This window comes from Tubulanus polymorphus, chromosome 9 (genome assembly GCF_964204645.1).
Source record: "Tubulanus polymorphus chromosome 9, tnTubPoly1.2, whole genome shotgun sequence".
Taxonomy (NCBI): Eukaryota; Metazoa; Nemertea; class Palaeonemertea; order Tubulaniformes; family Tubulanidae; genus Tubulanus; species Tubulanus polymorphus.
In genome coordinates this window covers 16,247,256-16,275,132 of record NC_134033.1, presented here as the reverse complement: position 1 = coordinate 16,275,132, position 27,877 = coordinate 16,247,256, and the positions used below count along the sequence as shown (strand labels likewise).

Here is a 27,877-nt window from a genome sequence, read left to right as displayed (position 1 = left end):
TTTGTTAAGATATCTACATTTCACCGTACGGTGCTGCCTCTAGGCTCATCGGTAGCGGGATTTTCATACACTAACGGTAGCGAACTCTGGCAAGCAAGGGTTGCGGAGTATAACTGGAGAGCACGACGATTGCCAGAGTTGACTTCAGTTAGTGTATGGAAATCCCGCTAACGATGAGCATAGCGGCAGCACCGTACGGTCGACAGACATCCTCACATCTATATGAAATAGCCATGTCCTGAGTCAGACATCCTCATAGCTATATGAAATAACCCAATCCTGAGTCAAACATCGTCATATCTATATGAAATAGCCAGACATCCTCAAATGAAGTAGCCCACCTCTCCAGAGTCAACAATCCTATCTATGCTGGTCCTGATTTCTATAATTCGAGAATAACACTAAGTATGTCAACAAACTATACCGTTTTTTATTTTATGAAAGAGTTACATTCAGTTAGGAATGCATGCCATACAAACTCACAATACTCATAACTGCATTCAACACATACAGCACTTAGACCGTTTGGTTATGTCAAGATATGTTCATAAAAGGCATTTATACACTACGGACAACATAATATAAATACATAATATGACAATTGCAGGAAAATAATTGCAAGCTTGAGATATTTTTCTTCCTATTCTGAACTTCACGACATAATTCCAAAAATTATCGATTGAATTTGACTTCTGCCGAATGAGTAGGCTACGGTTCAAGTTTCCGAAAATCTGTGGAACTAGAAACAGGATGAGATCAATACTGGAAAGACGCTAGATACATAATATAGCAATTGCACGTATGATTGTGACCTATCTCAGCACACCCCCTCCCCACTCCCCACTCCCATCCCACAACTTCATCACTTATTCCATGCACCCCTTCGGACAATCACAACATAATATCACTGTTCTTTAAAAAAAATGATCGGCAACGTACTTCACCTAGTTGAAAATGAACTACAAACACCAGATATTAGACATTGTATCAGTTCACTTTAAAAAACTGATCGTCCACACTTCACACGTGTTCAGTGCTTCACCTGAGATATTTTCAGTTGAAAATGAACTACAAACACCAGATATTAGACATTGTATCAGTTCACTTTAAAAAACTGATCATCCACACTTCACATGTGTTCAGTACTTCACCTAAGATATTTTCAGTTGAAAATGAACTACAAACACCAGATATTAGACATTGTATCAGTTCACTTTAAAAAACTGATCGTCCACACTTCACACGTGTTCAGTGCTTCACCTAAGATATTTTCAGTTGAAAATGAACTACAAACACCAGATATTAGACATTGTATCAGTTCACTTTAAAAAACTGATCATCCACACTTCACATGTGTTCAGTGCTTCATCTGAGACATTTTCAGTTGAAAATGAACTACAAACACCAGATATTAGACATTGTATCAGCTCACTTTAAAAAACTGATCATCCACACTTCACATGTGTTCAGTGCTTCATCTGAGACATTTTCAGTTGAAAATGAACTACAAACACCAGATATTAGATATTGTATCAGCTCACTTTCAAAACTGTTCATCCACACTTCACACTTCAACGGGTAGAATGTCTGAAGGGGTGCTGGTTACAAACATACAAATCACAGATATAATTACAGAGGTATATTTGATCGATCTCAATATTACACTCTCCCAATTATTATGTCATTTGCAGCGTAACGCATTCAGTACGTAATTAAAACATTGATTTTTCAGTTTTCGTTTCCCTGAATTTTGCAGCTGAAGCCAATAAAACGTAACCGCGTTATCACACTAGAAATCCAACCCACTTTTACTGGTACGGGCATCGTACATGACTAACAGCTTCAATCACATTCGGTTTTGTTTAAGGGAGACAATGATAACCGCTAGATCTAACCTAAAACAGATATTCTATTAAAAGCTACACACGCGCGTGTATAACATCTATTACTCTAATTACCGTCATATACGTATAAAAAAAATCAATATTATGAAAAGTATTGACGTAATTCCCAAATATGATAATACGCCATGAATACATTAATGAAAACTCATTAAAACTCGCATTATTTGACTCGATATATTCACGACTAGAAAATCGTGGAAAGCCGTTTTGTCAATCCACTGAGTTATAAGTTAACTCTTTCAGCGCCAGCACATTTTGTTGCACGAAGGTACAATATCAGAGTGACTGAAAGGTCACCTTTCGTTCGGGAAACCTATGTGCCAATTATCGTAAAACAATGTTTAAGATGTCTTCCCTTTTTGAAGGAGCGAGAAACTTGATTTTCGATCTGTGAAATCCATGGAGTACAAAGTTTCATGATAATTACACATCAGTTGCAGCATATAGAACGCTACAAGGGAATTCAAAATGCCCTGGCCGTGGTGGCCATATTGGAAGAGCAAGAAACTCGATTTTCAAAAGGTGTAATCAGTGGATCTACTCGAATAGACCCACCTAGTTTAAGCTCTGTCTACACAAGCTCATTGAACCCGGGTTTCGATGAACACGGGTTCGACAAAAACCTGCGTTCGCTGCGAGTAACGTCTACAGCACAAATTCAAATCCGTAGTTCAAGGTCAATAGTGGAGCTGGAATGCTCCATCGAACATGGGTTGAGTCAGATGCGAACGCGGTTTTCTGGAGAAGGGTTCTAAGGGTTTTACGGCAAACTCTGCATTGAACCCAAAGTTATGAGCTTAGTGTAGATGCCTAACCTGACGAGGCTTTAGAAAAAAATCTTATACAATTTGAGGTGTGTAGAGCATTAGTAAGAGGAAGAGTTTACGACATCATCATCCCCCTCCCCCGATCGCCGTCACTGTGGGGGTGACATCATCATACTTATAAAACAATTATAACTGTACACACCGACCAGAAATCACAACAATTAAACAATGATGTTGTTATCGGTCACTATGGGGCCGATATCTACGTCCTCGCTCTGATTGGCTAATAAAGGTTCATCGGTTCGACAGTCGGCGCTATCGTCATCCGCGACATTACGCAATTTAGCGTTATCGCTAACTAACGGTCGTTCGACACTCTCGTCAGCCGAACGACCATCGCCATCGACGTGATTATCGCGAACGACGACCGAATCCAAATCCGACGATTTTTCCGAATTCCCAGACGAACTCGAGGTCACGCTGGTCGCGGTTTGTTCAGGATTCGTCGCCAATGACAACAAACTCATATTCGAGGCGTTGAAAACTAATTTGGCCTCGTCTAACTCCTCCTGATTGGTCGAAATGTCGTCCTCGTCCGCGATCCGATTGGACGAACCGTATGTAACTTGACGTTCCGGATCGGTTGAAATCGTTCTCGTATCTAGCTGTTGATTGTCCGGTGAAATGCTGTTATTATAGTGTGAACGATGATTTGTTGAGAGAGGAGGAGAATGCGGTACTCTTAGCGTCAGTACATTGTTCACGTGATTCGTCGGTTTATGATTGGAAGATTCTGCTGTCGCGAGTTTGAGATGTGAATCCTCGGCGATCTGAAAATATCAATTACGTAATAAAAACATTGATCAAAATGACTGTGGCAAGTGAGGATTCACCAGGTGTCACTAGTGTGCAGTAGGACATCAACTACTGCAGCATTAGAGGATTCCACCTAGTAAGGATTCACCAGGTGTCACCATTGTGCAGTAGGATATCGACTACTGCAGCAATAGAAGATTCCATTCATAGCAAGTAAGGATCCCCCCAGACGATTCCTTTGTTAGCAAGTGAGGATTTCCCCTCAGAATCCATTAAAATCAATCTGTAATTCCTCAAATTCTGCGAACGATGAATAAAAATCCCGCCGCATATGAACAGTTAAGACCGATCTAATTTCATCCTGGGTAGTGAGCCATCTCATTTTTTATGTGGGAGGCTAAAAATCTAGACGAAATTCAATCGAAAATGAATCATATTTTGAGGTTACGTGATAGGTGCGCCATCTAGTGGAATAGTTGGTGATTCATCATCATATCGACCTCCAGGTGGCAGCAGCAGGCACAGACGGGGAAATGGACGTACCTGGATTAGATTTTCAGCCTCAGTATCTCCAGTACTCTGAACCATCATGTGAAATAAACTGGTATTATCCTGTAACAATTCGAACGGCGACTCGAATTCTACGATCATACCTTCATTGAGAACCTGAAACAGAGCAGCAGACGGCTGATCAGCGCCTCCTAGTGGCCATCAATTACAAAATCAGTTTCGCAGTTGTGTTTTAAAATTTCACACTGACTGGATTTAAAACATTGAAAATAAACCAATCTTTACACAAATGAAGTCAGGTACCAGTGCAACTGAACTCGGTTGACCCTACTGAATTGGCTCATTTTTGTTCTATAGCCAATCTAAAAACTTTAGACCAATTTAAGCTCATTTTGGCTCTTTAGCCAATCTAACAACTTAAGACCAGTCTAAAGATTTTTGGACTAAAGTCCCAACTGCAACACCAGCCCCAGGAGCAATGAATCGCAAAATAATGCTACATGCTATCTTCATTAGAACCCCACAGCATAAGCGTACATACCATTACACGATCTGAATCCATGATTGTATGTAATCTGTGAGCGATAGTTAATACTGTACAATCATTAAATTTCTCTCTGATGGTCGCTTGAATTAAAGTATCAGTCCTACAAAATAAACCAAATGCTAATCATTACTTCTGCTATGCACAAATATTCAACCCTTTCACGTTCGTACCCTATATTGCTGGAAATGATTCAAAAATTTCAGACAATTTTTCTTAATTCAATTCCCTCAAACCCACTGAGCACCACGCAGGGCATTATTACAGGGTTTGATGTCTCTTTCTCCCAATGGAGGAGAGACCAGAGAAGAACCCTGATCGAGAAACTCTGCTGCCACCAGGGTTTGAACCACTCGGCCACTGCGCCTCTCCAAGTACAGAATTTCAGACTATCACACAGCACTTTATGCTACATCACCCTGACGTTATTTTGCGGGCAGTAGATAGCAGTGTGTCGCTGGTTAAGGCAGGTTTGAACGTGTTTGAACCGGTCAATTCACGGATTACAAACTCTCTACCGGCCGTTTCTATCAAGTTTACAGATTATGCTATTCTGGAATAGGTAGGGTGTATTCTGTTCGACAGATGCTGCCATCTTTCAATAAAGACCACAACTAATCAATAATTATATGGATAGAAAACGCATGGGGAAAATGCAAGTAAACATTAAACCATTTATTCTGAACTCATTCCTACAGTTCCTTTGGTTAAGTTTGACTCTAATGACTTCAGTTTATACCCAATGTAATTGAACATTCAAATATAACGCAAGATCTGAGCTAGAACTGAGCTAGAACTGAGCTAGACCTGCGCTAGAACTGAGGAACTGAGCTAGAACTGAGCTAGAACTGAGGAATTGAGTTGTTATTTTCGATACGAACCTCGGATCGACGTTCGCGGTCGCTTCATCGATGACTAGTATTTTATTTCGACGTAAGATCGCGCGAGCCAGACAAATCAACTGACGCTGTCCGACGCTGAAGTTAGAGCCGCCCTGACAGATCTCAGATTCTAATCCACCAGACAGATCATCAATGGCCGATTTTAACTGCACCTAAAATAGAGAGACATCTTATCAGATTAAATACTGTTAATTTTGGACCTATGCCTAGAAGTTCTTGGTTAGAATGTGAATCTATTCAGTTGAAACATTGCATATGAGCTAAATTCAACAGGAACTATGTTATAACTATGAACTCAGGATCCACAGTCTTGAGTTCCACAGTTATGAGTAAGAGTTAACTCTTAACTCTGGATCCAATTCCACAGTTATGAGTTCATCTCAGTTCATCTTCAATGAGTCAAATCTTAACTTTGAACTTTGGAACTGGCCATTGTAAAATAAACTGTACTAAGAATTGTGCAACTGAGCCCAGTTTTCATTTTAGCCGCCAACACAGGTCCTGGTATCTTTCTGATAGTTACACCTGAGGAAAAGGTGCCTGGACACTGTTCCACAGTTGAGAGTTAGGATTTGACTCCGCAGCCAACTGTGAAACCGAATCCTGGAGTTCTACGTACCTCTTCTAGAGATTTCCAAAGGGCTTCATCGGAATGGCTTTTAAACGGGTCAAGGTTACGCCGCACGGTACCACTGAACAATACTGGATCCTGAAATAAACACACATCAGAAAATGTTGAATTTTTTCATATCTCAACTCTTCTCAAAAATTCTCCTCAATATTTGATATCATAGGGGGAATTCAGAAGGCAGGCACCAATTCAGAAAGAGTCTACAGATCAAATAACTTAGCAATTTAATGGTGTCAGTGGGATAATTTACAGCGGCGGTCATCAATTCTAGAAGTTTAGTGATTTCCATGATGTCGTAGGGGGAAGTTGTGAATGCAACCATCAATTCGCGAAAGGTTTTCAGATAAAGCCAACCAGCGATCGGATGATGTCATAGGGGGAATCGATGGGTCTAACCTGTGGAATGATGGAGATCTGTTTTCGTAGTTTGTGTAGTTGTATTTTAGTGATATCGACGCCATCTATGATAATAGCACCAGACGGTTCGGCCAGACGGAACAACATCGCGATCAGCGAACTTTTACCGGCCCCGGTTCGACCAACGATACCGATCTGAAAATCAAAATTCGAACCTCAACATAAATGTCATTGTCTGCATTCGGGAGTCACTTAGAGTTAAAATTAGTACATTTTCATTTTAACAAACTTCATTCACAACTGTGGAACTGGGTGCTGGGTTTATATCATACTCCTTAACTGAGTTACACAAATCAATTTCCCAAATATTTCAATTCCAGGATTAGAGGAAAATCTATCAAATTCCCAAATACTTCCTAACAGGTAAACATCATTAGACCCCAATTTCCCAGCGCTTTTGGGAACATGTTTATCGTTTGGGTCAAGAACCTAAACTGCAGTCATTCCGTAATTGTTTTAAAACATACCTTTTCTCTGGGATGAATGATGAAGTTGATATTTTTAAGAACTCGAGGTCCGTCTGCTGTATACGAGAAACAGACGCGTTCGGCTTGTATAGCGCCGTGACGAGGCCAGTCATCGGGAGGAGGTTCGCCATCAGCCGGTTCCGTCAAACCAGCCTCAGCTTCGAGATTACAATATTGTATAATCCGCTCAACTGAGATCATCTATAAATAGTACAATAAAAAGAATGCATCAGAGGGAGTGGAGTGGACTTGAGGCAACAGCCTGGTCGGTGGGAGGTGTTGCATAGCTAGATTAGCCTAGCACCTTACCTGACTTTCGACTTCCGCGCTTTGTCTGACAGCCCATTGAAATAATCCTAACAATGCTATAGCATAAGTGACTGATAATCCAACTAATCCACCATCTAAATCTGAAAAACCAATAAATAATCCTACTTTAATCAACTGTACAGTTTGATAGTACTGACTCCTGATAGAAATATCTCAAAATTCAAGGTCCTTCAACAAATATTCTTTTTCAATTGAGAGAAGTTTTCTAGCAATCAATGACCCAGTTCCACAGTTCACCGTTAAGATAAAAATCATTCAGCTAAAACTCATTACACTCATTGAAAATGAACCGGGGTTCTTACGGGTTTCCCAATTACATTTTCCATGCCTTTCGAATACCAAGATTATAAATTTTTGATATACTCGTAAGATACGTATGGCCGACCTAGAACAGGCAATGTAGGCCCATTCAAAGTGCCAAACTAAGGCTAAGTATTTTCATAAAGATTGTTCTCAAATATGTAGTGGCTACTTACTGATCTCACAACTGTGGAACTGAATCCCGAAGATATTTAGAATAATTACTTACTTTTAGCCATGAGAACACTGCAGAAAGCGACAGACATGACGAACCCGCTGGAGACCCAATCCAACCTGACCCCGAACCAGCCATTTGTGGATACGAGACTGTGCCAGGCCTCGGTGTGTACGTCCTGGTGGAATTCAAACTCTTTAACGAACGCGTCCTGGGCTCCGAACGCTCGCACCGTGTATAAACCATTCAGACTGGCGCTGACGTGTGAGAATACCGGTCCACGCGCTACAAATAGAGGGCGCTACATGTGAAAAAATATACATATCCAAATCTATATTATATAGGTTTGGAAAGAGGGGCAAGATCTGAGGGTCTTACCGAAATATGTTAGGACAAGATCTTAGGGCAATATCTGAGGGTTTTACCAAAGTATGTTAGGGCAAGATCTTAGGGCAAGATCTGAGGGTCTAACCAAAGTAAGTTAGAGCAAGATCTGAGGGTCTTACCGAAGAATCCTTTCTAGAATTTTCAATGAAATCGTGCCATTCAGACTTTTGAAAAAACCTTTTGTGCCTTTTTTTACAACATTGTAGCCCTTTTAACATGAACTTCGAAATTTTGCAGGTATCACAGAGTCTCATATTGCGTAAGACCCCCTTGAATGCGGATGGTACTTACCTGCAGCCTCGATACGTTTCACCTCTCTAGACGTGCACAGATAGTAATATCTGATGAATATAAACGCGCAGGTCAGAGGAACGGTCGGTATAAATACCCACGGGTTCACGAATCCAGCTACGAATACGCTTCCCAATACGACCAGCGACAGCTGCAATTGAACACGTTACAATTCACTATATTAATGCCGAGGACGACTACAGCGGAACCTCGTTACAACGAACTTCACGCGGCCAGAATATCTGTTCACTATAACCGATAGTTCGTTATATCCAGTATCAAACTGTCTTACTTGGGACAAAATTCTATATTTTTCATATCCGATGAATCGTTGTATCCGAGTTCGTTTTAACGAGGTTCCACTGTATTAGCATAAAGTCGAAACGCTGAATAAACGACACTTGCTCAAGGAAACATTTCTTCTTATTGCTATTGCGGGATTTTATATAATCTTTATAACACGGGCTCAGAGTGTTTCATCAATGGTTATAATGAGGACAACATCAGCATTCCTGAAGATGGCTATTAGAATAAAGTCGAAAAGTCGAATAAACTACTAGTTCAAGGAAATATTTGTTTTTATGCTTATTGCCGGATTTCGTCTTATCTTCATAACACGGACTCAGAGTGTTTCGTCAATGGTTATTTATAATGAGGAGAACATCAACATTCCGGTAGATGACTGTTAGTTCAAAGATATATTTCATTGTTAGTGCGCAACTTTTCTCAATATATATAAAACAGAGCCAGTAAAGTACAGTTATAAAGCCACCTACGAGGCCCCCTCCCAACCCCCCCCCCCCCCGGTAAAACGTGGCCGCATTAAAATCAATGGTATTCTAGTGGCCCCGATGCTGGCATTGTTAAAAAGTCTTCCCTTCGTAAATTGTTCTAATTTCTAATTCTAATCATTCCACATTGTATTCACAATAATCATGCGCAGCAAACGTTGAAAGCTTTTACCAAATTTTACGCTGAATTGCAATTAAAACTATAGAATCAGCTACACAATAAATTGACACAATACATGCTTATAGCTAAGGTAAGGGGGGTAGAGAAAATGACACTGGGCAGTGATGGATTCAAACCCTAGCAATTGAGTGTTACCGACCCTCTCCCCTCCGATCCGTAATGAGTGCGACAACGCGTAGAATAATGCCAACCCTGGCAAGTGAACAAAGCCGACACTGGCAAGTGAATGAAGCCAACCCTGGAGAGTGAATGAAGTCAACCCTGGCGAGTGAACAAAGCCGACACTGGCAAGTGAATGAAGCCAACCCCGGAGAGTGAATGAAGCCTACCCTGGCGAGTGGACAAAGCTGACCATGGCAAGTAAATGAAGCCAACCCTGGCAAGTGAATGAAGCCAACCATGGCAAGTGAATGAAACCAACCCTGGCAAGTGAATGAAGCCAACCCTGGCGAGTGATGTAGATGACCATCGAGAGCCGACCCCGGCGAGCGATGAAGCCGACCGAGGGCGAGTGAGCGTAGCTGACGGGCCGTGTTTTAGTAGAGAACTCACCTCGAAAACATCGTACCAAATGGTCGGCAATAACTCGTCGATGCGACCCTGATCAGAGGAAAAACGTGCTTGTACGCGGCCTGTTTTACATACAAATAAATCAAATATTCACTATTCAAAAACATGCATTTATACTTATAAATGATGAGAGAGAGAGGAGGATATCATTCAACTTAATGAAAAAAAAAATGTACAACAGCGGCTGAATTCGTTAGGTATATCCGCCCCATGATGGTAAGCGCGATCGAAGTGCTACCATAATAATGAAACTTAAAGCACCAAGCGACAAAAATATACTATCCATTAATATACAACAAACCTCACTTCACTGATACTGGGGGGGACTACAGCTACCCCATCTAGTGGGTGAAGCCAAATTTGAAAAATACAATTTTTTCGGGGTTGAAGTTGATGGTTAGTTAGTTACTAATGATGACGTTCTCATTTTCAATGATCTCAAATGATCCAGTAAATTTATAATAACCAGGACCCAGTTCCACAGTAACGACTTAATGAGTTAACTCACAGTTATAAGTAGTTCTTTTTCGATGAGTTTTAACTCTTGAGTCAAATCTTAACTCACAACTGCGGAACTGGGTCCTGGCCTTCTCATTCTCAATGACTTCCACGATTCAGTGAAATTATGATTAGTTGTTTAATAAGATGACCTTCTCATTCTCAATGACTTCAAAGATTCAGTAAAATTATGATTAGTTGTTTAATAAGATGACCTTCTCATTCTCAATGACTTCAAAAATTCAGTAAAATTATGATTAGTTGTTTAATAAGATGACCTTCTCATTCTCAATGACTTCAAGCATTCAATAAAATTCATGATTACTAATGGCAAATTGTTTTCAACCGTAGGTTTCAATTATAATGAGTCCAGTCAAATCCGGCCCCCGTTAAAACTAAAGAGTGAGGTTTATTGTACATCGCAACACATCATCATGCTGATTGCGACATATTTGTCGAGTTATGTTATTTTCTAATTGTTGTTGTACCTCAGTGAAATTCTCAATAGCCATCGGAAGACTATCATCAACTTTACCAAGATCTCCGGTAAAATGATTTAATACGCTACCTAAACACATACATACATACAAGTCGAGTTTAATATTTCATCGTCGACATATTTCATTCATAAATCAGTGAAATGGAAACTTTTCTCTTTTAAATTAAGTGAATTTCGAGATTTTAATCGTAATATATCTATAAGCAGGAGCCAGTTGCACAGTTCTCGGTCGAATTTGACTTTATGTAGTGGAAATTATTCAGTTCATTTTCGATGTTTTTCGAGTTGAATCTAAACTCGCAACTCGAACTGTGGAACCAGGTCTAGAAATCATTCCTAAGATTTAACAGTTTAACGATTTTTTAACGTTTTCCAGGGGCTGCATTTGCTCAAAATGTGTTTAAAGATAACCGGCGGATAAATACTGTAGTTACAATGAGCTTGCCACTATGTCAACTATCTACTGGTTAACTCTGACCAACTTTTAAGCAACTGCAGAACCTGGAGTCAGTTGCTCAAAAGTTTGTTAGAGTAAAACAGTGGATAGTTGACATAGTGACAAGTAAAAGTTCATCGTAACTTCAGCATCTATCTACCACTCATCTTTAATCAACTTTTTTGAGAAACTGCAGCCCCTTCAGCTGTACATTTCAAAACAAATTCCAAGTAGTAAAGATACTACTACAGCTGCTGCCACCTACAGTCATAGAAACGAACTACTCACCGACCGGATTCGTGTCGAAGAATATGATCGGCGCCTTCGAGATGCAGTCGTACATTTTATTGTGTAGATTTTTCGCCGCCGACACGCAAACTTCGTACATCATCAGAGCGCGAATGAAGCCGAATATCAGAACTCCGAACGTCAATCCGGTGAATATGTATATATTCGTGTAAGTGTCGAATATCGTTACTCCGTCGATAGACGGCGCCACCGGCGGCGAAACGGTGATATTCCCCGTCGCGATGGTTCGGTTCGTGTATTCGTTGATAGGCGGCGTCGTTGTTGAATTCAGTTTCGCGCGTAGTGCTTCTTGCCTCGACCTGAAACATCATCAAATCGAAGTACAATTATTGAAGTGCTGACATCATCGGGGTTCTGTGCAGATCAGGGAATCTAACATTGCCTGGGATTCCCCGACCCATATCCAGAAATCCCCTGATTGAATAAAAAGATATCCTCAGTGAGGGCTGTTTCTTATCAAGAGGTTCCTTGTGCCACTCGTCAACAACAAGAACAAGATACCAAAAATTCAAATTTTCTTATAAAATCAAAAAGATATCCCCAGTGAAGGCAGTTTCTCATCAAGAGGCTCTTTCTGTCACTCATCACCAGCAAAAACAAGAAGAAAACACAAATTTCAAATTCCCTGATTAAATAATAAGATATTCTCAGTGGAGGCTGTTTTTTATCAAGAGGTTCGTCGTGGCACTTGATACCAGCAAGAAAAACAAGACACCAATAGTTCAAATATCCTCACTGTTGACTGATTCTTAAGAAAACGGTCAAAATTTCAAGATCTGTTATCTTATGAATCTCTGAATTAATCACAGAGGGATGCAGCCACCTAGTGAGCGGATAAGGTACTAACCAGTAAGACAGCCACCAATCGGCCGCGATATAAACGGCCTGAGCGATTATATTCATCACTATGACGACGACGAACTTGACGACGCCGCTGCCGGCGGCGACGTATTGTTTGTAAATCGACCAGTCGATCGAGCCGATCGCTCGCTGCTCCTCGTGTTTGACGGCGGTCACGTGATCGGGCTGCACGTCCTCGGCCATCGAACGTATCGAGATCATCGAACCGATCGCGTCTAAATCCGTCTGAGATCGGAGCACATCGAGCAACGCCTTCTCTTCATATCTAGAAATATATAAACACGTGTACGATCGTACCCTAGCTGCCTGGATCCATCCCGGAGTCACCCTTATCCTCCTGCAGCCTGGAGCAAGCTTACCCGCTACAGCATGGAGCCACCCCCCTTCAGAAATTTATAGTTAAATCTAAAGCTAAAACTTTTGACTGATCTAAATGTATGTATGTTCACTAACCTGTTATCTTCCTCCTCTTCGCCGGCCATTTCCTTCAACAACGCCGCAAAATCAACTCCTGATTTCGCTAAGTCGTTATAAGTTCCACTACTTACTATTTCACCCTAAAACAGATCAAAATAACTGTCAAGAAACTTGACCAATTTCAAAATATTCATGAAAGCACTGCTTCTGTCAAGTCCGTGATTGGGTGAGTATTGCTTGTCAGATTGTGATTGGTTAGCAACTTTCCAGACTGTCTGTGATTGGTTAGGAACTCTCCAGATTGTCTGTGATTGGTAAGAAACTCTCAATATAGTCTGTGATTGGTTAGAAACTTTCCACACAGTCTGTGATTGGTTTAGAAACTCTCAACATAGTCTGTGATTGGTTAGAAGCTTTCCAGACAGTCTACGATTGGTTAGGAACTCTCCAGGTTGTCTGCGATTGGTTAGCAAACCTACCAGGTTGTCTGCGATTGGTTAGCAAACCTTCTAGACTGTCTGCGATTGGCTAAAACAGCCCACGATGCCTATAATCGGTTCATAATAATTACCTCTTTTAAGATCAATATCCGATCAGCGACTGTGAGGAATTGAAGTTGATGAGTGACTAAAATCCTCGGTTTATTACGAATTAATCCACAAATACAGCTACAAATACATGACGACAACGTGAGAATAAGAGACAGTTGTAAGGCTAGGCATGAACGAATCTAGCAATCATGAGTTTACAATGAAACTGGACTTACTTATTGAATAAATGTTTACTAACGGCCGAGTCCACCGCGCTGAGCGGGTCGTCTAATAGATAAACATCGGCGTTGAAATATAGAGCGCGAGCTAAACTGACGCGAGCCCGTTGACCGCCACTTAGACTGACTCCCTTCTCTCCGACTAACGTGTTCTCACCGTCTGGTAAAACTTCAATATCCTTGAAAATCAATCGGTAAATCATCAACACCAAATTGGAGTGCATCTGAACTCACAAAAAGATGACGTCATTATTTCTAACCTTATCGAGGGCGGTGGCTTTTACGACACGTTTGAACCGGTCATCGTCCTCTTGTTGACCGAACAGTACGTTCTGTTTCAGCGTGCCGGTGAACACCCACGGCTGTTGCGACGCGTACCCCACCTTCCCCTGCACGTTCACATCGCCTTTAATCGTGTGCAGTTCACCGAGAATCGACATCAACAACGACGACTAAGAAAAACAAAATTCAATTCTTTTTAGATAACGACGTTTGTAGAGTGACAAGTATTCTATTAAGTGTTAAAATCGAATTTTATAATTTCATAAAAATAATTTATCATATGAAGAATTTTAATCAAAATACACAACGTATTGTACTCTCACTAGGGATCATCTCCAGGTGTGCTGATGATGACCTCACCTGTGCTTCTATTTCCGATTTAAAAATCAAACCGTCTGTTTTACCCAGGCAGGTGTGGTGGGTTTGTAAGGGATAACAAATCAAAGCAATCAAATCAATCCTAATCTACCAATCAAATAAATCATAGGGATTATCCCTATAATTCATTTGATTGGTAGATTAGGATTGATTATTTAAAGATAAAAAAAAGAGAACCCTGTAACTCGTAAATGCGGAACTTGGAGGAGAATTTGACAGTACCTTGCCGGAGCCGACTGGTCCGATAACGGCGATCAGTTCGCCCGGTTTCACCGTCACGCTGATATTCTTCAACGTCGGAGTTTCCAATGTCGTATCCCACGTGACGGTGAGCTGATTGACGACGACACCGCAATCGTGAGCCTTCGGTCGTAGACTGTTCCTACGATCCAACACGAGCGTATCCAACTCACCCAACATCAGAAACTCCTGCAAAAACATACATCACCCGAACTCTATTTCCAACATCTTTGAAACGTTATTTTATATAATACAAAATCCCTAGATGAGAATTTAAAGAGTCAGAAATGTTTCCCTAAGCTAGTAATTTATTCAACGATTCAACTATATCCTAATAGTCATCTTCAGGAATACTGTATTCCTTGAGCTAGTGTAGTTTATTCAACAATTCGACAATATCCTGATAGTCATCTTCAGGAATATTGAAATATTCTCGTATTCCTGAAGAGCACTTTTTTTAAGAGCACAAGGAAACATTTGAGACTCTTTTTATTCTTGGTGAACAGGGATTTTATATTACCTTTACAACACGGACTCAGAGTGTTTCATCAATATTTATAATGAGGACAACATCAGTAGTAAGTTATTCTTAATATTAAGTTATTTCAAATAACACAAAAAAACACAATCATGTTTTAGGTTTAGGCTAGATAGTTTCAATTATTTGAGTTAATGAATCTGTATTAAAAAACGTTTCAATCAAGCTTCCATCGGGTAAATCACCGTAAATCACCATAGATAAAAATCTTAAGACTGAACTTTTTAAAAAGACATTTTAATTAGTAGTATGTACTGCCGAAGCTAGGTAATATTAAAGAATTCATGAATGTTATTACTGTTGATTATGATTGTAACAGTACTTTAGAGCATTTTTCGATCGTTGCTCACTTAATGATTACATAATATATAGTGGTTATTTGAGTAAATAAAAGCAGGAAATCTGAGTTAAATATCTAGTTCTGTGAGAAGCTCAAACACAAGCTGCTGCTGAAAGAGGGTGATGGGGAAAGAGGAGTGCTAACAATTGGTCTGCATGCTTCTTAAGTGCTGATTTACACATCAAGTGCTGTTATTGCTGGTGATCAGCGACATCAATCAATCAATCAATCAAATCATTCAATCTACCACCTAATTACTAGTGAATGAGGCAATCAATCAAACAAGTGAATTGACCAATCACAACGATCAATCAAATAACTTATCAATCAAATGGATCAATGAACTGATCAATCAGCTGGACCAAGTAACCAATCAAGGAACTGATTGATCAGACTGATCAATCAACTGGGCCAAGTAACTGATCAAGGAACTGATTGATCAGACTGATAATTGAACTGATCAATCAAAATGTTCAAACAAACCGATCAATGATTGTCATGAACTGATCAATTAAACAAATTGATCAATAGGGATAAATTGACGAAACAAATAACCAATCAATTAAATGGCCAATGAACTGACCAATCAATTAATCAATCAAATGATCAATCAATGAAATAAGCACTGCACTAACCTGAATACGTTTCAATGAAGTATATAATTCAGCGATATTCCTGATCGCGAGAATAGTGCGTTTAATCACTGAACCACGGAGAATATTAATCCAAATCATAGTTGAATACAACTGCCCGATATCGTACATTCTATTACCCGTTAATACGGACGTTACTATTATCACTAGAATTATCAATTTAGACGCGCAAAATATGACGCCGTTCGTAACCGCTGTGATCGACTTAGCCGTATAGATACGCCGTAGTTCACGCCTGCAAAACATAAACACCACACCAGGTGGCGCTGTTACTACGTCTAGTACTAGAGGCAGACGGGTGATATAGGGGGCGACGCTGCAGTACATACACGCACAGACGACAAACACACCACGCACAACACCGGATACAAGGGGGGGGGGGTGATAGAGACAGGGGGGTAAAACACCCCGGACGCACAAGCAATGATAATGCCGAATAAGCATTAAATGGTGGTGCCACCTACTTTAGAAACTAAATAAACCATGCCGCGGTAAAACAAAAATCTAAAACGTTGAGAAAAATGAAGCTAAAAAAATGAAGTGATGCAATGATGACCGTACAGCATCGTAAATAAGAGACTATATACCAAAACATGCAAATATAACAAATAACAGTCAAACTCGCTCGGATTTAAACAAAACTCAAACCATGGGCATGGTTTTATAGACTGGTATCAACTTAAACCCGGGGGTTAACTCAATTCATTTTTAGTTGATGCAACCTGTGGGTTAAAGATGATACCAGTCTATAAAACTGGGCCCGAATTTGTATTTCTAATTCAATTCCCTTAATGTAAGTTATCAGTCCGAATCGACTACCAGCGAGTTTCACCGTCTGACACATGCGATGTTTATCGAAACGAGTATAAAATATAATATCGAAACCAAGTACACTATCGAAATAAAGGCCGTAGACGACACATCGATCAAAAATTCGACTTAACCCTTCCACTGCTGACAACTTCCTCGCAGCAGAGTGCGGAGTATAACAGACGTAGATGGTGTCTACCCCGCAGTGCGGTGTATAACAGATGTAGATGGTGTATACCCCGCAGTCTGGTGTATAACAGACGTAGATGGTGTCTATCCCGCAGTGCGGTGTATAACAGACACACATGGTGTCTACTCCACAGTGCAGTGTATAACAGACATACTGTTACATTTCGTCTTCCCGCAGCGCATTGAAAGTAACCAACACACCATTATTATGTGTCTACCTCGCAGTGCGGTGTATCCCTATTTACTGATATCTCACAATGATCACGCTGCCATCTTGACATTTCTATTACATGGATACACCGCACCGGAGGGTACACGAACTAACCATCTATTACATGGATACACTGCACCGGAGGGTACACGCACTGAAAGGGTTAAGACTTTTTAAATTTGAATTTATGTAAGTACGACGAATATTTCGACACGTAACACGACGAGACAAAGCGCGCGCCACGAAGGAGCGACGCGCGACGCGGACACCAGGGGGCGTTGTTTACCTGTATACGATTCAAAGTAACGTATATTTCGGAGCCGTATTGAATGGAGTACGGGAAGAAGACGGTGATCGCGACGCGTATCGAATCGTACAACGCCACGACGACGAACGCCTTCTCGGCGGTGATCACCGCGCCGCCGAGCACGTACGCCAAAAACGTGAAAAATATGATGATTTTCGGCGCGACGAAATACGGCATCATATTGACGGCTTTGGCGTAGTTACATCGCAATACCCACTTCATCTCCTTACTGAAAACATAAATATTCATACGATTGACAAAAAACAGACTGTGACAGGTTCTGATCGGGTTGATCTCGTTTCAGTTTTTTACAGTCCAAGTTGCTCAAAAGTTGTTTAGAGTTAACCAGTGGATAGTTGACATAGTGACCATTAAAAGTTCATTGTTACTACGGTATCTATCCGCCGGTTATCTTTAACCAACTTTTGAGCAACTGCAGCCCCTGATATGGATTTTCAATTGGCATTTATCCACGGTTGGCTAATGAGCGACTGGCAATCTCTTTTTCACAGTCCACAAACTGGAGTTATTTCACATCAAAATCAGGGTCCGGTTCCAATGTTCTACGACTAGATTCAAACGAATGAACTATCCTTATTCAAGAGTCAAACTTTACCAAGAGCTGTGGAACTGTGACTTGTTATTTTTAGAATTGAAAATGAATCAGATTAGGTTATCAGATCTGTTTTTACACTGTTGCAAGACTTAACTTTACGAAACAGAAAGACTGAAAATTCCAAAGAAATTCTTAAGTCTTTTAATATAAACACACTGAACACGTATCCATTCTCAATAGGACCCGATTCCACAGTTTTCACTCTAAATCCCTAGAAATTAACAACTCATTTTAACTCTGACATTTAACTCACAACTGTGGAACCAGGTCAACTGTGGAGCCAGTTGCTCAAAGGTTGGTTAGAGTTAACCAGTGGACAACGGTTGGTTAGAGTTAACCAGTGGACAAAGGTTGGTTAGAGTTAACCAGTGGACAAAGGTTGGTTAGAGTTAACCAGTGGACAAAGGTTGGTTAGAGTTAACCAGTGGACAAAGGTTGGCTAGAGTTAACCAGTGGATAGTTGGTACAGTGACAATTAAAACTACATTGTTACTATGGTATTTATCCACCGGTTATCTTTAACCAGCTTTTGAACAACTGACCCCAGGGGTTAAAAAGTCATTGAACACTTAATGATTCCAGCCGGGAATCGATACCTGAAAACATTTCTCAACCATCACCGCAATAAAATACACCCTCTACTACCATCTAACATAACACCCTAAACACATACAATACTGCTACTAAATTTTGCCGGCTCGCTTTTCCACCCACTAGAGGGCGCTATTACATTCCCCCAGGCCTGCGATTGGTTAGTTCGTAAAACGTTCGGTAACACACGCGCATGCCGATTGGTTAGAATAAGAAGACGCTTTAGCAGCAAAGTTTAGCAGCAGATGATTTTTCATCACAAGGGAGGCGAGAGACATTTTCAATAAATTCAGGTAGAAATTCAAGAGGGCTGCCATGTGACTAGCTCATTCATACACAGATACATACATACTCAAAAACAAGGGACCAAATTGAAATTTATCGCACCGGAAAATTTCTAAATTGAACGTTTGAAGATTTTGCGGAACTTACTTTCGCACGAATTTCACCAGATCTCCGAATAGCTTCTCCCAGCAGTACATCTTAATCACTCGCATGCCAGAGATGATTTCACTCATTATACGCACTCGTTCATCGGTCTGAACGGCTGTCTTACGCCTGCAAATAAAAACACACTAGCGAGTGAGGGTCCGAACTGGTAGGTAAGGGTCAGATACTGGCAAGTGAGGGTCAGACACTGGCAGTAGGGGGTCAAACACTAGTGAGTGAGGGTCAGATACTGGCAGGTGAGGGTCAGATACTGGCAAGTGAGGGTCAGACACTGGCAGTAGGGGGTCAAACACTGGTGAGTGAGGGTCAGATACTGGCAGGTGAGGGTCAGGTTCAAGCCAGCGAGTGGGTATCAGATTATATCTCAGATGGTGGCAAGTTATGGTCAGATACTGGTGAGTGAGGATCGAAAGGAACACTGGAAAGTGAGGAAGAGATACTGGCAAGTTCAAAGATTAAAGTGGATGAACACTGACCGATAAGTTAGGATAGAAGGGAACACTGGAAAGTGAGGTTTGTTTTGAAACCACATACATAGCACGAGTGACACAGTGAACACAGTACATACGCACCATGTGTAAAGATAAGATAATCTTGAATAACAAATTAAAGGTCAAGTGTTTGAAGAGTTCAGTAAACAAATAATCAGCAATAAACACTTCATACAAAACACAGTGAGACGACGAGGGAGAGAGAGTAGTAGAGATACATTAAGTAAGGGCTGGCCAGGCAGATGAGGTGGAGAAAGAGGGAGGGAGAGAGAGGGAGAGGTAGAGGGAGGGAGAGAGAGGGAGAGAGTAGAGATACATTAAGTAAGGGCTGGCCAGGCAGATGAGGTGGAGAAAGAGGAGGCAGGGAGGGAGAGAGGAGAGAGAGGGAGAGAGAGGGAGGGAGAGGGAGAGAGAGGGAGAGGGAGAGAGAGGGGGAAAGAGGGAGAGGGAGAGAGGGAGGGAGAGGGAGGAGAGGAAGGAGAGGGTGAGGAAGAGGGAGGGAGAGGGAGAGAGGAGGGAGAGAGGAGGGAGAGGGAGGGGAGGGAGAGAGGAGAGAGAGAGAGAGAGAGGGAGAGAGGGAGGGAGAGAGGGAGAAAGAGGGAGAGAGAGAGGGAGAGAATGGGAGAGAGTGAAGTGGAGAAAGAGGAGGCAGGGGATGAGAGGAGCTGTAAGAGAGGAGAGGGGGGGGCAGGGAAAAAGGTAGGCGAGATAGGGAAGAGGAGAGGAGGTAGCCGAAGATGAGAATGAGAGGGAAGTAAAGGAAAGGTGAGATACACATATGAGACGTACCTGAGCATGGCGAATAACTTTCCCATATAACTCTGCAGCGGGACTAGAAGTATCAAAACGGCGAAACCGGCTAAACACGACGGTCCCAGATTATACCACAGTAACGCTAGAACAGTGACAGCCTGGATCGGGCCGAGCCATAGATAATGACAAAATATCACAGCCTACAAAATACCGACGCAAATAAAATTATATCCTCTAATTTCGAATTCACCGATTTCATTTAATCGGGGTTCTTACAGATCAAGCAATCAAAATCCCTGATTTCCCCCGACTATTGACCAAAAGTTTCCTGATTAGATCATAAAATATACAAAATGGGGGCTGTTTCTTGTCAAGAGGTTCCTTGTGTCACTCGTAACCAGCAAGAACAACAAGACACCAGAAATTCAAATTCCTATATTCAAATAATTGCCTGCAATCTGTATGAACCCTGTTGTATAATCGAATTTCTAATAATATCGAGAATTACTTACAATATCGAATCTAGATACGTCATTAGACATGAGATTGACTATTTGTCCAACTGTGGTTTTATTCAGGGAAGTGTTACTCAATCTCAGAGCCTGAAACATAAATATCACGCATTAATATCGACCGCACCTCAACTCTCAGAGACGACGAAGTTCTATCCTTCGGATCAAGTTTACACGGTTTGGAGTTGAATACGATATTAAAATATTGAAATTGAACTGAATTTTCCAATTCACAACTGCGGAACTGGATCCAAGATCCTGGGGACGGTTCCATTGTCAGCGCTTAGATTTAAGACCGTTCTAAGACCAACTTAGTTCTATAGCCAATCTAACAACTTAAGACCAGTCTTAGGATTTAAGACTATGGAGCCAGTTTCCCAGTTGTCGGTTTAAAGCCTGACCTGAGAGTTAAAATGCTGAAAACTTTACAAGAACTGTACAACTGGGTCCAGCCAGAATGTTGTATAACCAGGACCTGAACTGTAGAACTAGCAACCGAACTGTGGAAATGGGTTTAGAAGTGTGCCCAGAATAGTGGAACCGGAACCTTAACTGAGGAAACTTATCCTCATTCGCCTTACTTTTCACTTAATCTTACCTTTCTATACATTAGAGCACAACAGGAAACCCTCACTCTCATTCCCAGTGACATCACGCCTTGAAAATATGAGTGTTGAACCGTGGCGAGGAACAGAGCGCACAAACTGATACCCATAGCGTATAAATACGCCTGAGTCTCGGTGACGTTACCCGAGAAATAACCGATCAATCCGATTATCAATAACGGTTGAATTATCTTCACAGCCTCCTGAAAATATCACCAAAAACCAAAACACATGAAATATCAAACTTAATTGATTTAGCTAAAACAAATTGATTCCTTGTTTCTCCGCTCTGCTGAGCTTAAATGTTGACCCGCCCTGTCGCCTATCTACCCTGTACATTACTCTTTTTCTTAAATCGTGATCAATTTTACCATGTAACAGACCTAGCAGCTATAGAAATAAACTGATTACAAATTCTATTATATTTTACAAAACTGAACCGGCCGCTGCGAAGAAACAAGGTATCATTTTTGTTTACCCTTGATATTCTACATGTTGATGAAGCGTCTAAGATTTGTATTTCTTTTTGAATCACATATCGTAACCTTAAAACATTCAGATTGCACGCAAGTTTTTTTTCCCACGAATATGATTTTTTTATATCTCATTTCTTTTCTCCCTAGCCCAGGTTCAAATCCTGAATGCTGCTTTCTTTTTTAAAAACACGCTTCGTTCATGTTCAACTTTTTCATGAAACTGCCTCGATATAATTCATATAATGTATCTATTATAATTGTTTGTGAATATAGAGAATTTGATAATCAGTCACCGCTGAATTTACAATACTTACGATGATGAATACAAATATACCGAACACCATATAACTGGGCCCATACGCTCGAATGATCGCCCGAATAAAACTGGGCGATTTGCCTTCTTTTATTTTTGCCATTTCTTGCCTCCATTGTCTGCAAAAAAGAAGCAAATTCGTTAAGAACATTTTCAATTTACGAGCCTTTTCCGGTAATGGGATACCGGCGCACCACCAGGTGGCGCAACAAAACACCAAGTGAAAATCAGCGTATTTTTGAAATTAAATTTGAACTTGGATTTTCAGGCTTTTAAACCCGAAAATAATTAACGAGTCATCGCATAAGATATAGGATCTGCATTGTTACTCAGCGTATGGTATAGATTTCACTGAAAATTTCACTGATTTATCAAACGTTGACTCAAATTTAACTGAAACGTAAACTGAAGCGCGGTAACCCACAGTGCCACTAGTGATCCTGACGGGATTATCGCTGAATCCTCGCTCGCCACAGTAGCCTCGCCGGTATCCCGTTATAATCTGAACCTAGTGAATAAGTCATCACATTACTGCGAAGACATCTCCATTTATATCGTTTCAAATACAATCAACTAAGAGTTTTTAAGTCGTTTAAGTTCATCTCTATTTTTGAAACCCGATTCAATTTACTAATTCAAAGTCATTTAGAAAACTACCTCGACACAACTAGGAATTTTACCATATTTAGAAAACTATTGACGCAACTACAAGGAATTGTACCATATTTAGAAAACTATCTCGACACAACAAGGAATTGTACCATATTTAGAAAACTACGTCGACACAACAAGGAATTGTACCATATTTAGAAAACTACGTCGACACAACAAGGAATTGTACCATATTTAGAAAACTACGTCGACACAACAAGGAATTGTACCATATTTAGAAAACTATTGACGCAACTACAAGGAATTGTACCATATTTAGAAAACTATCTCGACACAACAAGGAATTGTACCATATTTAGAAAACTACGTCGACACAACAAGGAATTGTACCATATTTAGAAAACTACGTCGACACAACAAGGAATTGTACCATATTTAGAAAACTACCTCGACACAACTAGGAATTGTACCATATTTAGAAAACTATTGACGCAACTACAAGGAAATTCACCATATTCAGATTATATAAATGGTCTCGTATGACGGTATCAAAACAGCGACTAACCTTTCTAATAGATCGGCGTTATAAACCGCTGAATTCACATCGGTGATATTGTACAAATCATCCTGTTCTAATCGGCGCTTGAATCCGATACGAAATATCGGATTAATCCACCTACAAAATATATACAGTTACAGTATTACGGTATTACGTATCGGATCAGAGATAAACAGACAACCGGGCATTACAACGCTAATCAATAAGGCTTATTGTGCAATAGCCTGCGTACTCACTGACGAAAACAATATTTAGATAATATCAAGTTTAAAACCCATCATATACAAAATCTAAAAGATTTGAATGTGAATTTTAATGATCAAAAATTCAAACAAAAAACCCTTATTTTTCTAGCTAATTGTTTCACACCTGGGCCCAGTTTCACGAAAAAGTTAAACTCAAATTTTTGGTGTAATCGCCATTGGTTACTTCATGTTTTCGATGAGAACAACAATTCAAATTCAACCGTTTTATGCTTAAACCTTTCGTGAAACTGGGCCCTGATGGTGATCTCTAGTGGGAGTTCCCTGATGGTGATCTCTAGTGGGAGTTAGTGATCTCTAGTAACCGCAGGGTCAGCAGTTAAAATCAGTCAGACGGTTGATGATGTCATAGGGTGAATTAATGGAGGCAACCATCTCTTTCAGGAGACGATACATTTAGGCATTTTAACGAGAGGAGGAATCTTTTGGAAAACGAAAAACTTCTGGATATGAAAACGATACCCAGAAAATAATGCGACAATGTCATAGGTGTAATTTAGGGAGGCAGCTAGGGCGGTATAGTCAAATAAAACAAACGAAACAACTCAGAGCTGGGTAATATTTCAGCGAGGTTGTTAGAGAGATATAAATCGATAAAAGTTTATTCAAGTGCAACTGGAAATCAATAGGGGGTAAGGTCGAGTGAGTGTTTGAAATACGAGTAGCACGTGACCTCGATTACCCTCACCGTTCCAATTCCCTCAATTCAATCTGAATAATTCATCAGTAACAGTTTAGTTTAACACGTAGGTATATCATGTATTTGACAAATGACTCATTTTTTTCCGATCATCTCGTATTCTGATGATTTTTAATACGAGGACTTTTTATCAGCGGCAGCACCTGTTACGAACGCTAATTCAGCGCGTATCTATAATTTCTACGATCTGACGCGGACCTGGGACAAGCTATTCTCGATCCGGGCACCGACGCAGCGGTGTTGAATACAATATGTTACATTAGCTTGAAACTTACGATCGATCAAAATTTACCGTACTCATAATTCAAAATCTATTCGCACCTAGGCTATTAAGCCGAAAGGTTTTCGCACAAAATTTTTGTATTGTTATTAAATCGCGCAATAAGCAAGAAATGCGAGTTTGAAAGATTCCTTGCACTAGTTAAGCAGTTTATTCAACGTTTTGACTTAAAATCTTAATAGCCATTTTCAGAAAGAAGGAAATATAAAAAGAAGTAATTTATTATAACTCTTGGTTTTTTTATAGGCCTAATAACAAAACCACGACATCCAGAACAAAGAGACTTCGTTTGCAGAAATTCTAATAGTCATTTTCAGGAATATCAAGGAAACTCCAAATGTTGAATTAACTATTATCGCAAGGTGACATTTGGATTTGTCTTTTTTCTCATTAGGACTATGGAATTTGCAATCTCTTATAAACACAGACTCGGTCCGAGTGTTTCATCAATAGTAACTTAGCAATTTGTCCCCTTTTCCCTCCGAGATGAATGTTAAGCTAGGCCCTAAAATGGTTAGGTTTTGATTAAAATGCACGTGCCTATTGGACAATTGAAGAAAACCAAACTTCTACCTCAGGCCTATAAATATTTATCTAATAACGCGCCGGGCACCTTATATAACTTAGAATAAGCCAGCCCTGTAAGACCTACGAGACACTAAGACATCAACGAGATTCATGAGTTACATTTTAGGTGCGAACAAATTTACTAATATTTGACGTTGCATTAGGATTCCATAGAGTCAGGTAGCCTATGTTTACTAACAATATAATCTATATCATCAATCAATCGAAATAAATCATTAATTTCCGATATAGGCTAGGCCTATAGGCCTATATATATTTAGGTTTACAACAAACTTAGCTGTAGGCCTAGATATAAGCCTAGCCTATTATTGGTTTTCTGATTTGTTATTTGATAGCCTCATTAATAATCTGAGAGTATTTTTATTCAGCTGTGGCAGGTGACCCAGATTTATATATTCTAGATCATTACTACCAGTGACGGAGATATATCTCATAATTCAGGGAATGACCCGCATACAGCCAGCAGTACTGCACTAACTGTGGGCGATTGAGGATTCTACTCGTGAGGATTGAAAAACAGTTTTGTCCCTGGATTCCTTCTCAACTATCATGAGTTTTCACAAATTCTACCTACGATGAATTCGATATGAACCCTTAAGATGGATCCGGAAATGCCTATTTTTCATATTGAGCAAAAATTACCACAGCCCAGGCAGCCAGGCCCACCTTACATAACAATTGGAACAACCGCTCCCCATCCCCCAACCGACCCTAGCTGCGCACACTAGGACTGGCGTGGCTGTCCCTCAAGTTCACTGTTGTCTGACTCTGACCCTGATGAAGCCTGGTCTCGTTTCAGCAGGAGCACCGGCTTCAAAATAAACAGCCGGTTGAGTCATCACAGTTAAAAAAAGCGGAGACAGAAATTTTTCAACTCACCAAAATATAAGTTTCGATAACCAGTTCGCTTTTTCGAGTGGATTCGTTTTTAGGTGATGTTTGTGTTGATCCATCGCTCGGTAATAAATGCGGTTTAAATCCGGCGTTTTATCACGAGAAAATATCCGTTAAAACTATCATGTTAATCCACATTATCACACGATTCTTCCGTCGGAAACCATCCACTTCCTTCCATCCACTCGATGCAGTACGGTAAAAGTCGAAAGTGCGCACAAGGACGCGAGGAATCCATAGACTGGTTGCCTGTCCCATTCAGATATTGAATGGGACAGGCAACCAGTCTAGTCCGATTCTGCGCCATCTGCATTCGCAGTCAGAATAGGCGCAAAGACAGTTTCGACCAGATCGGAAATCGCTTTCTTAATGCAATGAATTGAATTGCCATCTTTTTACAAATGCATAGGCCTACGCGAACTTTTTCTTTTTAATGAAATAAATTAAATTGAATTTTGGTTCATACACATGCCACAGTAAGAATCTCAATGTGTGTCGAATTTTGTCTGTTAGGTGCTGCCCCTGTATTAACCATTGGCGGCAAATTCCTGAACTAGTTTATTGCTACCCGATCCACAGTACGAGAATTCTATGCATTACTAATTACTCTTTTTGCCATTGCATTGGCAAATTAACCATTTGTGACTATATATTTTCCATCGTTGAAATCTTGAGTCGATAATTCTGAGCTGACTCACCAAAAACTTTCAGGACCGCCCGGGGTCGAAACCCATGAATACCGATGCCCTGTCCAGACTCAGAGACTATGTCACCAGGACCGTATTGAGTGAAACCACTTGGAATGCAGCGTTGTGAAACCTTCACCCAGTCCAGGCAGCATGGTTGTCTCCACCCAGTCGCTCTACGATCCTAGTGTAACTAAGATTCTTGGACCCGGTTCCACTCAACCATGGGACCGATCAGGCTTGGTGAATGTGAAACCACAACTGACAGCGGAGTCCCGTGAACTCATCCGCTCGCCCTCTAAATAGATATTGTCGCCCTCTCTCCAACAGTTGACAGTTAATGATCACTAAAAGCGCAGGTTTCGTCATCGAAAAACTACGTACAAGATATAGTTATTGGGTTACCCTAACCACCGGGCAAATTTCCATCAGATACAACACAACTCAGGATCTGGGGCAACGGGTTAATCAATTATCACAGCGTCTGATAGATGGATCATCAGGTTGAATAATTAAAACACTAATTGTCGATTTTACCGTTAATCGGCTGCTTATAACTGTAGGAATGGTTCGCGTGATCGCCTGAAGAACATCCGTTTAATTACAGACCAAACATCGTAATTCCGTGAAGTTATTTCACAGTCGCTGGTATAAAATGAACTGCTTTCCCGAAAAAGCGTCCGTTTCGCTCCGCGTTATGAAAACGAGAGATGATTGTGATAGTTTTGGACGCTTTGGGATTGTCAGATAGAGTGAAGTGAAGTACAT

The 27,877-nt window shown here is 40.6% G+C and overlaps 1 protein-coding gene across 1 annotated transcript; it reads right to left on the bottom strand.

The window, feature by feature from the left end:
* Nucleotides 1-418: 418 nt before the first annotated feature.
* On the bottom strand, nt 419-26,594 carry LOC141910642 (ATP-binding cassette subfamily C member 4-like). Its single transcript, XM_074801344.1, has 26 exons — nt 26,409-26,594; nt 23,705-23,815; nt 22,529-22,646; nt 21,732-21,941; nt 21,134-21,223; nt 20,658-20,821; nt 19,360-19,485; nt 16,186-16,438; nt 14,655-14,861; nt 14,033-14,224; nt 13,770-13,951; nt 13,575-13,671; nt 13,040-13,143; nt 12,573-12,851; nt 11,705-12,024; nt 9,966-10,045; nt 8,442-8,592; nt 7,818-8,048; nt 7,268-7,368; nt 6,959-7,159; nt 6,471-6,626; nt 6,063-6,152; nt 5,423-5,595; nt 4,539-4,644; nt 4,031-4,153; nt 419-3,501 (listed from the first exon to the last, which is right to left on the bottom strand). Exons 1-26 carry the CDS (start codon nt 26,480-26,482, stop codon nt 2,893-2,895), a joined length of 4,548 nt encoding a protein of 1,515 aa, XP_074657445.1. The 5' UTR covers nt 26,483-26,594; the 3' UTR covers nt 419-2,892.
* Nucleotides 26,595-27,877: the final 1,283 nt, after the last annotated feature.

Bases quoted from the DNA above. Each gene is read 5' to 3' on its own strand.
- LOC141910642 (XM_074801344.1), bottom strand. From the start codon at position 26,482: ATGGATCAACACAAACATCACCTAAAAACGAATCCACTCGAAAAAGCG. The intron at 21,942-22,528 runs GTAAGTATTGTA...TGATATTTTCAG, and splicing joins GTATATTTGTATTCATCATC to GAGGCTGTGAAGATAATTCA. The intron at 12,025-12,572 runs GTTAGTACCTTA...ATGATGTTTCAG, and splicing joins GATTGGTGGCTGTCTTACTG to GTCGAGGCAAGAAGCACTAC.